Source organism: Anser brachyrhynchus, assembly GCF_964034855.1.
Source record: "Anser brachyrhynchus genome assembly, chromosome: 1".
Classification (NCBI taxonomy): domain Eukaryota; kingdom Metazoa; phylum Chordata; class Aves; order Anseriformes; family Anatidae; genus Anser; species Anser brachyrhynchus.
Window position 1 is genome coordinate 193050947 of NC_137694.1, and position 11832 is coordinate 193062778.

Sequence of the window (11832 nt, forward strand, 5' to 3'; positions counted from 1 at the left end):
AGTTGAGATGGGATGGCAGAAATGACTAGCTTGATGACCTAATAGTTGTAATTGAGGACATGATCTACCTATTAAAATAAATAGAAATACTTTATCACTACTGAAAGCCTGTCTTTGATCTGTTTGTTACAGAAAGTCCTTAAAACGACTCAAATTACTTAAAAAAAAAAAAAAAAAAAAAAAAAAAAACAGTTGTTTTTAGAGCAACACAGCCTATAGTATGTTATCAAAAATTTTCTGTCTATAATGTCGTGATTTACTGCCTCAGCTTGGCAGTAGCAGCTTTGGTCTTCAGTGGGGGGAAGAGTTGTTGCCCCTTATGTACACATTATTATTATTAACATATTTAAGGAACAGCATAAGGGATTTCCGTTCTCTGGAAAAGGCTAGAAAAATGGATCTTCATGGGCAGTTAAGTGCTTCACGGGCTAACACATGTAGAGGTTTGAATAGTGGTCATTGATGACAAGCCTGGCAGCTACAGGAACTGGTCAAAACCCAGAATTTCTGATTGCAATGTCTTAGTGCAGATGGGATTAAAAACAGAAATAGACCACCACCAGCTCATAAATTGCTTGAGGACTAGCAAATTCTTACCAAATTTAATTGAGGTACTGTAAAAGCTAATATTAAATATAGTTTTCTTGACTGAGTGTATTAATGCAATCACTTGGTGGTCTGCTACATCATGTTGTTTCTCTGTGGTAATGAAAAAGTAAGAAAAAACTGGACATTGCTGTAGCTGTATCATACTGCAAAAGCTGCATGATTAGGCCACAATTTGTAACGAAGGAGGTGGTTCATGCAGGAAAGGGAGAATCAGTTTTTCCATAAAGCTTTTCAAACATTACAGGTAGCGGTACATGTGTCTGCGTTCCCACAACGTCAGAATGCTTGTCGGGATTCTTCTGTTGCAGTGTTTTTGAAGTCAAAGATCACCTTATATTCTGACTTTGTGGAGGGTATTTGCCATTTTCTCTCTCTCCTTGGATTTAAAGAAACAAGTTAACTGCTCTCCACTTCGTTAGAGTTGAAATACTTCATTATCCTGTTCCTTCCTCATATTTCATGAAAAAATAAGTGTTTCGTAGAGTCACACTACTTTTCCAAAGAACACCCTCAACATCCTTGTTGTGTTTTAAATCTGCAGGTTGTTATCGGCTATTTTAAGAGTGTCAGAAGTAGAATCTCGAGCAATAAGGGCAAATCTCACGCACCTTCTGAGCCCGCAGATGGGCAAAGATATTGTATGGTTCCTCAAGCGTTGGGCAAAGACTTACCTCCTGGTGGATGAAAAGCTGTATGATCAGGTAAGGATATAACCTTTATGAATGAATTGGTGAGTATTAGCAAAAATATTCTTGGAATGCAGATATCAGTGTAGCTATCCTAAGGTGCAGTGATAAAGCATTTTTAATATTGTATTTGGGGTTAGTTTTTAAATTGTTTGAAAGTAGGTGTTTTCTTCCTTTATTTTTCATTATAAATATAAGTTGTTAGGGGACCCTTCTTGCACATCTTGGTATAAATGTGATTTTTTTAGCTAGTAGCATCACAGTAGCATAGTGCTCTCTCAGGTTGTATAGCGGGTGAAATTCACCTACCACAGCAATTTTATAAACTACATCAGATCTTACAGTTCATCTTTAATACAGTGGTTGCCCTTGATGAATGATTTATTGAGTAACCTGGTCGTAATTCTGAATTAGATATCTAACACCATCACTAGGTGGTATATATAAGCTAAAATCATGTTACTTTCTCTCCTCTCCCTATTCTCATATGTTCTCATTGTATATATCATGATTTCTATGATGCGTTCTTTCTAAAGGGCAACATTTTATCGTGTTTGGAAAGCACTAATCATGATTATACCTTGATCCTGATTTTGCTTATACAACTAACTATACTCCAGCTAGCTAATGGAGGCCACTCATGAAAAGGTCCTGTTGGCTCTAACTTCTGAGAAGGAAGCCGCCGCCTCCTCCCCTTATTTTCACTACTGAAGCAACTAAGAATACTAACGCTTCAGGAGCCCTTAACAAAGTTAGGGATACTGAAGACTTGTAATGAATTTAAATTATATTATTCAACTTGTAGCAGAGCAAAGATATCAGCTGGGAAAGAATTGGAGAGCATGAAACAGGGTGTCTAGGAAATGTACACGTTTAGTTTGTGTTGGCATGTAAAAGAGGTTGAACACCTCTTTTTAAATCTTATACTCAGTCATGTATATATTATGAATTTTAAAATCAGAAATGGTGGTGTGCTGACAGGAAGCCCCTGCACAAATATTACAAAGCTTTTGGATTTCACTCTTACACTTTTTTTTTCCTGAAGATAGGCAAGCAGGCAATTTCAAGGAAGCATATTTTAACGTACCAGGACCAGAATGTGACATCTTCCCTAAAATCTGTGTAGATTGAAGGAATAATGCAGAAAGCAGATGTAGAAAAGACTGCGATGAAAATAAATTCTTACAAGATTCAAACTAGATCAAGAGTTAGGCTTATTTTGAGTTATTTTTATCACTTTATTTTGAGGAATTTCATCATAAATTCATGGAAACACTTTTGGGAGATGATTTTTTGGTATCTTTCTCTTAATTTTTAAAGCTTCTGAACTTTCCTTGGCATTAAAAGCTAGACATACTTAAACCTGCTATTGTGATGAGGTTGATACTTTTCTTTCTTTTAGGTGTTGTGCTTAAAATTGCAAGATAAATTTGGCAAAGATTTTTCTGTTACAGGTATTCTTTGCCTTCGTCTATGTAACTTTTGTGTATTTTAAGTAGGGAAGAAGTGACAGCCTGAAAAGAATTTGCTGACTGATTACCATACACTTTGAGGTTCTGCCTTCTGTAAAACTCACTCATTTTAATGCTTTTCTTATAGATAAGTCTGCCATTTAGTACAGCATTTGGTGCTGATACTGAGGGTTCCCAGTGGATTGTGGGTTACCTTTTAGAAAAAGTGATCAGTAACCTGGCAGTGTGGAGTTCAGAGCAGGACCTTGCAAATGATACTGTACAACTGCTAGTAACATTAGTGGAAAGGAGAGAGCGGTAAGTTGCTACACCTCTGGAAGTCAAAAAATTTCTTTTGCTTCCTTTAAATTTTTTTGGCCAAAGTAATCCAGATATGGGGCACTTTATATTCATGTCTCTGTAAGTCAAATTACTTTAGTAACGTACTATAAACGGAGGAAAAAATTGTCTGACCAAGTGAGGAGTGAGACCTAGATTTGACAAAACATTAACCTAATCTTTATTATTATTTATCAGTGCACTCTCCTTCCCCTACCTTTGTGCCTCACACAAACAGTGAGAAAGGAAAATTCTCCTGGTCTCCACTCTTATTGCAAGGATTTTTGTTTGTTTGTTTTTGTTGAACAAGTTGTTTCAGATTGAGTTCAGATACTGGCTAAGCCAGTATAAAATATGTTTAATAAACCTTTTAAAGAAAAAAAAAATAGGGTTTGGTGGGTTCAGAGAAATTTCAGAAATTTCTTTGGTATTACAAACTGTGAAGAAGAAAATTCTTGAATGTTTTGCTTCTGTGAATTGACATGCAATCATGCATTCAGTCTGAAAGACTGAAGTTTGAGGAGTTAAATGTTTGAGGAGAATTTTTTTAAAGATAAATAAAAACCACAGGAGCTAGTTTTGGAATAAACTGCTTATTTTATCATGACATAATGAGACTAAGCTTTTAATCCATTCAATATATCCATTAACTATGTGTCTGTCTGTCTGTGTGTAAAACTAAGTACTTCCCTGCTTTTCTCCCATATGAATTGAGCTACTTTCAGAGTATACACTTCAGAAATTTTATGGTTGAGACATAAGATGAAAGTCAAAAGGCAATTTAGCCTTACAATAAAGGAATTAAATTAAAAAATAAAAATAAAAATCTTCTGACAATTGCTAGCTGCCTGATGCACTTTGTTCATACAATTTTTGGAGTATTTTCTTTAATCAAAATATTTTTCCCCCTTCTAGGGCAAACTTAGTTATTCAATGTGAAAACTGGTGGAATTTAGCTAAACAATTTGCAAGGCGAAGCCCTCCCCTTCACTATTTGTCCAGTTCTGTGCAGAGAACACTAATGAAAGCTTTAGTTTTAGGAGGTTTTGCTCATATGGATACAGAAACAAAACAACAATACTGGACAGAGGTAAGCTGTTTTGATGCTTCTGTTACCCTAATTTTTGCAAGTAATAAAACCAAAGTTTGAAGTTAGTTTAAGGAGTTTTATGGTGATGCAAACTCGGCATCACATACATAATATACAAAATCTTCACATTTTGAACATCTAATGCCAATATTTTTTTTAACGATTTTCTTTGAAGGGCCATAATTTTTTGGCAGCTTATTGGTGTTGTCCTTGATATCTAAACCGTTACTACCTAAACAGAAACAACTCAAAATTACTTGGGGATTCATGAAATAGCCAGTCTAGCAGTACACTTGGAAGAGACCTTTTGTGAAGGTTAAGGGCTTTCATCAGAGTTGTGCCATTTCGTCTATTTTAATTTCGTGGTGTTTATGAATTATTCATTTATTCACTTATCGATAATGACAGTAAGACTAATGTGAAAAATAATGAAGCTTCTCGACCAGCTTTTCTGTGCCCTGGTTCCATTAGTGCTCAGATATTTAATACTGGAAAGGTTGGTGCTCTAATGCTTCCTGATCACACTTCAGCTGCACCACATTAGCTTTGAAGTTTGAAAAGCACTGTCCTTCTGAGAGAAGCTTATTTTCATTAGGAAAGTTATGAAGTTAGTGATTGAAGGTAAGGTGATAAGGCACTGGAAGTAATTGGGGAAAAACATTTAACTGTTCTATGGAAATGTCTAAATTGGTTCAAATTGGGTTAGTTTACAAACGTAGTCACATATGCTGATTATAAGAGAAATTGTACTACCAAGAATTGTAATAAGAGAAAGATAATTGCGAACATGATTTTTAATTAATGCTTTCATTGCTGACCTTTTGTTGCTAATACTGAATCTGGAAAAGAATCAAATAATGTGACTCAGAGAAAGTCCTTGTTATTTGTTTAAACACTACAAAATAATATTAAATATTTATGGAGGTGCTCATTTTGCAACCAACCTGCAGGTGATGGTGGATAATGAGAATCACTAATCACTAGCACTTCAGTTTATGTTAATGTGACAGAAAAATAACATAATTGAGCCATTGCAAACTAGAATTGATTGATTGTTGTACTGCTGTGCTAAAAACAACTCATCTGCTTGCTGAATTACTTAAACCTCAGATTTCATTCCTGTAATAATATACTTATTTTAATGTGACTTTTCTAAAAAAAAAACTAAGGTTCTTCAGCCACTTCAGCAGCGATTCCTGAATGTGATAAACCAAGAAAACTTTCAGCAGATCTGCCAAGAGGAGGAAGTGAAACAGGAAATCACTGCTACGTTGGAAGCACTCTGTGGCATTGCTGAGGCTACCCAGATTGATAATGTAGCAATTCTCTTTAATTTCCTAATGGACTTCCTTAATAATTGCATTGGATTAATGGAAGTATACAAAAACACACCAGAGACTGTTAATCTCATAATAGAAGTCTTTGTTGAAGTTGCACATAAACAAATTTGCTATCTTGGAGAGGTAAATACAACCAAGAGGGGAAGGAGGAGAAGTGAGTGTGTGTGTGTGTGCGCGCATGCATTGTACAAAATAGCAGAGTGATTTTTGTATTCTATACGGAAAGAAACCCTGTATGCTTATGTCACTATTCTGTCTATATAGAAAGAAATGCTCTATGGTCGCATCTGCTAGAGGAATTCCTTTGTTTAAAAAGATACACTCCCAAAGATTAAAAGCAGGACGTCTAGACTGTTCTCTTAGCAATAAACTTGACCGTAATTCATCACCAGTCTTAACATGCAGGGGTGGCAAGAGTACAGACCGTGTTGAATGCTTACTTAACCGTACCAAACTTCTCTGAACGCTTTTGTAGCAGAGTTGCAGTACTGTTTCATATGACAAATGCATACTGTAGAGATGCTGCTTTGGTTCTAAACAGTGCATAGTGGTTACCAAGAAATTATCGGGTAAAATGAGTTGATGCAGGCTGCTTACATTTTTGCACTGTTGGCTAATTTTGCTCTTGCATCCAGAAGCGATGGCTTTTGCATCTAGGAGAAGCCTACTTCAATATGGGTATGCACAGAGTATTATGGCTCCAAATTTTGATAGCAGAAGTGAGTCCCTTAGGGATCTTGTTGATAATTTTAATCTGGTTTGCGAGACTGGTGAGATGTGTCAGCCTGGCCCAAGTCACTCTTTTTTGTTAAGATTGAGGAACTGATAAAAGTAATGTTATAATGTTTGTCAGTAGCGTGTAAATATATGGCAGTAAGTGTTCTCAGTATTTAAGATAGCTGTTTCCTTGATGATTCTGTGTGTGGTTGTTATGAAAATCCATATTATAACTGAAATTAAAACCTTCAGGTATCATCAACCATGTAGCACCATCTTAAAGCAAAGGGTGTCACTTTTAACATATAAAATTTTCTTGTTATCTAATGCTGTTTTCTAGGCCAAAGCCATGAACTTGTATGAGGCCTGCCTAACTCTGCTCCAGGTGTATTCCAAGAATAATCTAGGTCGGCAACGGATAGATGTTACAGCAGAAGAAGATCAGTACCAGGATCTCCTCCTTATTATGGAGCTTCTCACTAATCTTCTATCAAAAGAATTCATAGATTTCAGTGATACAGGTATGGAGGAATTGGTAATTGCTGAGCCATAATTTGTATTCTAAACAGTTAAAAAAAAAAAAAAACAAAAAAACACAACACACAACAGCCGTCATAGGGCATGAGTTCAATTCAGGTAAATTGGAAACTCGAGTTCAGGTTTGCTCAGGATATGAAAATTATTTATTGTGCAAGTAGCAAAGGAAGAACTTTTCACAGTACGGCACATCTTCCAGTATTCAGAAATAACTACTGCTCTTGTAAAATAAATAGGGCATATTGACAACAACAACTTAAAAAATGAATGCTACAAGTCTGAACACGTAGTAGCAGAAACTACAGAGAAGTCAGATTAGCAAATTACTGCAAGAGCAGATGGGTTGTCTTTGTAGTACAAGATCCTAACTTTGCAAAATGCTGAGCTCGTGAAAATTGTCAAGTGAAAATGTGTCAAGTTTGAGGGTTTTCTGTATTCTTCATTCACAGAATATGTGTTATAGTATGTAGGAATGGGTTAGTTTTTTATTTTATTTTTATTTTTTTTCCCAGCCTGTTGCTTTCTTCTGTGTCTTTGCCACTTCATATTCAGGACTAATGCAATTTTATCAGCCACCTCTAGCTTTTAGCTGTGTTGCATTGCTTTTGAATAAGTTAAAACACATTTGCACAATTTATTTCTTACCATGCCCTATACTGTTTGCACAGAAGACTTGCTCAGCAGCAAACTGAATCTGCCTACATGGTTTTGATCTTTTTCACTGCTGTTCTAAGGCACTAAGGTTTTGAAGGAGAGGGAACCTTGTACTCTGAAATTCAGTGCATCTGTCTCGTTTTTCTGTTCTGTATGTACAACACAAAAATGCAGAACCAAAATTAGACTTTGTCCATCAAGTGGACATCTCAGTGCCATCTTACACATTCTTTTTGAGATCAGACATTGGTTGTTAGAAGCATCAAAATACTGTAAAAAAAATGCCATGAAACTAAGGACTGTGAATACTACCTAAACATAATACCCAGATATCAAATGTATTGAAACTTCTCTGGTCGCTATTATTAACTTAATGCCAGAATTATAAAAGTAAGGTCGTTGGTAGTCACTGGGAAGTACAGGTCTTAACAGGAACTGGAGAAACTTGGCAAGTTCTAAATTACAGAGTTTTCTTCAGTAACTTCCTCCATTTATTTCTTTGTGTTTATAAAATTCACATAAGTATATATTACAATGTATACTATATAGAAATGTACAGAAAGTAGAGAAATGCTAGAATATTTTGCTCACTGTCTATTTCTGCAAGCATGAAGCAGATATCACTAGAAACAAGTGTAAGAGAGCTTCCTTCCATTCTGTAATGGAAGGGAGCTCTCAAAGTATCTCAAGTGTTCTGGTTAGTATGCCATCTGGTACATGTGATTATGAAATGCTTAGTCCTAATGAATATAAATATAGAGTGATGTGGCAGTCTCTACTCACTAAGTTTCTATTTTAATACAGTGCCTCGTGTTTTCGTTTGGGAAGAGTGTGATAGTCCTATCATTAAAAATGTCTTTAATAAAGAAATGTGACTCTTTCTTCAATATATTTGATCCTCTTCTTTTACAAAATATTTTTTCTTTTCTACAGATGAAGTATTTAGAGGACATGAGCCTGGGCAAGCCACAAATAGATCTGTATCGGCAGCAGATGTTGTCTTATATGGGGTTAATCTAGTTCTGCCTCTAATGTCCCAGGATCTGCTGAAGGTAAGTATATTTTCACATGTAACTGCTAGAATGTGAAAGGTTTATAGTAATGAATTCCCAGAAATGGGCTCTAAATTGCGCTTCACCTCCACAAGTTAGATTTTCTAGGCTTTTAAAAAAGTAAATAGCTTCTCTAGTTATAGATACCATTAGAAAATAAGTATTTTAACCTGTGGAAACACATGTTTGGAAGGCCTAAACAAATATTTTTTCCCTCTAAAAGCAAGTCTGTGCAGGTTAACAATTAGCCAACCCTGAAATGTGGCCTGTGGAATCATTTTTGTGATAGTGTCAGAAATGTGACAGGAAGCATCAGCAGTGATATTAGTCAAAACAAAAAATAATGTGGGAGCAAATTGCAACTCTAATTATTTTTGCAATGCTTTCATTTCATAGACAGCAGGTTGTCAGTAGGACAGTAAAATCTGAAGCAACCAAATGGCAGTATTTCATTGGGTTACACTATGCTAATATTTATTTTGAATCAGGGGAACAATTCTGAAGGGTAGCTCAGTTGTCCCCTCTTAATAGGCTTTGGTTCTCACCTGGTAGCACCCACTGAGCATGGGAGCTACCTCCATTTTAGATAAATCAAGTCAAAGGATGTGCCCTAGGAGCACCCCTCTTGTTCTCCAGACGCTAATGAGGGTTTTACTCCACGGGACTAGACTTGCTCATGTGTGAAGAAAAACTCCATGACTTTGTATGGAGTAGATGCTGGACACCTGTCATCAACTTAAACGTTTCTGCTTTATCAGTCTGCTTTTATTGCACCATACTTTTTGCTAATATAGCTGTAGACACTGATGACTGAGGTTGTTGCCTAGAACTGTCTTTTCTTCTTCAGTGGAAAGCATCAGATCTGTCTCTTTATACAGCTGGAAATAACATCAGGATAGAGCTATGTCGTTCTAAAATGCCCTTGTTTTTCTTTTGACAGTTTCCATCCCTTTGTAATCAATATTACAAATTAATCACTTTCATCTGTGAGATATTCCCTGAGAAAATTCCACAACTTCCAGAGGACCTCTTTAAGAGCCTGATGTACTCACTGGAGTTAGGGATGTCATCGTATCCTTTACAGAGTTTGAGAGTGTCTAAAAATCTTAGCTTCCTTTATAAAGACATGTTAAGTCTTGGTTCTTTTTCTTTGCATTTTTTCCTTTCCTATCTATCTCTGTATCTATAGTTACACATCCATAATCTACTCTTCCTCTCTGCTCTCTGGCGACTGAGAGTTTCACTGTAGTGTCTATTGAGATTCCAGTACTAGCTGAATTTCCTCTGACTTGTTGCTTGAATGCAGTGTTTAAGTGGTTTAGCGTGTAAGTTTTTTCTGGCACCCATTCCTGCCTCCTCCATTACTTCACTTCAGAGTGTGTAACTTCATAAGCCTTCAGCTGGTATCCCAAAGCCATTCCTGAATTAGTTTCTCAGCTGGTAATACAAAACACTGCTGCTGTTCTATTGGGCTGGCTCCAGAGCATTTCCTGTCACGTTGCCAATGGGCTCTCCCTCTTACAACGGGAGTACCATTTTCACTAATCTGTGGCACGTGTCAGAAACAGATGAGCTTGACCATAAGGGCCTCTTTCTGAAAATGTTATGTCAGAGAGGGTTATGTTACTTTAGGGTATGTAGCTAATAAAAGAAAGCAACAAAGTTAGAGTTCTTTTTCCCCTTTTTTTATTATTTTATTAACAGCTTTATAGTAAAAAGACATTTTGAAACATAGAAGCATTTAAAGTATTTTGTAGTGATGCCATTGGGAAGTTTTGCCACAATTTCATTGAAATCTGACATTGATTCTTTAATGCCTGTTATCAGAATGAGTTCTGAGGTTTGCCAGCTCTGTCTGGAGGCTGTAACACCGTTAGCAGAACAGTGTGCAAAAGCACAAGAAACAGATTCAGCTCTCTTTCTAGCAACAAGGCACTTTCTTAAGGTAAGACAGCTGTTTTCTGTGTTGTGTTTTGTTTTGTTTTTTTGCATACAGGTGGTGTCAAGAGACCAAATAGTGATAATATCTGACTAGATTAATGAGCATCACACACAAATATTAAGAAACAGCCTGTTACCTAAAGAACTGGCAGTTGAAGAAGAACATGGAGGACCAGAGACATTGGACTGTGTTACAAAGAAAGATAGAGGTGTAGAGGAGAAAATGACTTTTCACCATTCAGCAAAAGATCTGAGCACCTCAGAATGCAATTTACTCTTATTTATGCTCTGTACTTGAGCTCTAGAATGACTCTGACAGTTTCACCACTTAAATTTACTGTGAAAGCTGTCAAATAAAAAACCGCCAAGTAAAAGGCTAGGTAGAGTACTAAAACGAGGCAGAAGAGCGAGCATAATTGGGTATACTATGAAGAAAGGAAAATGCTGCTATTTATTCAATTTATCCAATAAATTATGCTTTTTTTTAATCCACTATCATACTTGTCAGTTTCCTTTAAGAACCATCCCCTCTGTCTCATTACATTTCAGATCAATCTGGTAGCAGCTGGCTTCTTGCTAATGGCAAATGAGGAAAAAAAGTAATTGGGGAACTTGTATACTTATCTCCTGATTTCAGTGAATACTTCAGTTTTGCTTAAGACATATTTTCTTACCGAACTGACATTTGGACTTCTCATTAAGAGCTCATCTCACTGAAGCTAAGAGAATAAGAAACACCTTAAATAATTTTATTTGTCTCTTTATTTCTTCTAGGTTAACATAGCTTTCCGCCCTTTCTTAAATTTTCACTTAAAGTTTTAAAATCATTCTTATTTTCTATTCCCTGTTTGACTTTCTGTGAGCTGTAGGAGGTTCCAAAACTTGAGGAACAAATTCCTGGTTTTTACTGGAAGAGCAAAGGCTTTTTTTCATTCTTTCTCTGAGTTATTTGCAGCTTTTGTTGAAAAATACAAGAGATGTTGCTTCTCTTTGAAGACCACATATAAATCAACAATAGGTTTCAGTGCTTTGAGGCATGAATTAGTGCCAGTAAGCCAAAGCTCAACTTCTAAAATAATTTAGTTTCCAATTACCGATGCTTAAATTTAAAAAAGAAAGAAAGAAACAAAAATCTTGGATGTTTGTGAATACACATTCATTACTATTATTGGAAGTGAAGATACGAGGTTCAACAGCAGATGTTTATAAAGCAGGAAGTTAAGTTTACACTTCTGAAACAGCTTTTGGTTTGTGATTTCAGATGGTCTTTGATATGCTGGTACTTCAGAAGCACAATACAGAAATGACAACTGCAGCAGGTGAAGCATTCTACACATTAGTGTGCTTGCATCAGGTATGACATTTAAACACTTAAGAACACTGAAAACTACTCACTTTTTGATGGAGAATGGTCAA

The 11832-nt window shown here is 36.1% G+C and overlaps 1 protein-coding gene across 2 annotated transcripts in view; it reads left to right on the forward strand.

Annotated features, from left to right (window-relative positions):
- XPO4 (exportin 4) overlaps window positions 1–11832 on the forward strand; it is an 81650-nt gene that overhangs the window by 60478 nt on the left and 9340 nt on the right. For both annotated transcript variants that reach the window (XM_080583687.1, XM_080583688.1), the window contains exons 14-22: window positions 1151–1310; window positions 2895–3064; window positions 4001–4175; window positions 5345–5638; window positions 6573–6753; window positions 8357–8475; window positions 9416–9546; window positions 10303–10420; window positions 11678–11770. In XM_080583687.1, the coding sequence (XP_080439813.1) occupies window positions 1151–1310; window positions 2895–3064; window positions 4001–4175; window positions 5345–5638; window positions 6573–6753; window positions 8357–8475; window positions 9416–9546; window positions 10303–10420; window positions 11678–11770 (1441 nt within the window). The remainder of the gene's footprint in view (window positions 1–1150; window positions 1311–2894; window positions 3065–4000; window positions 4176–5344; window positions 5639–6572; window positions 6754–8356; window positions 8476–9415; window positions 9547–10302; window positions 10421–11677; window positions 11771–11832) is intronic.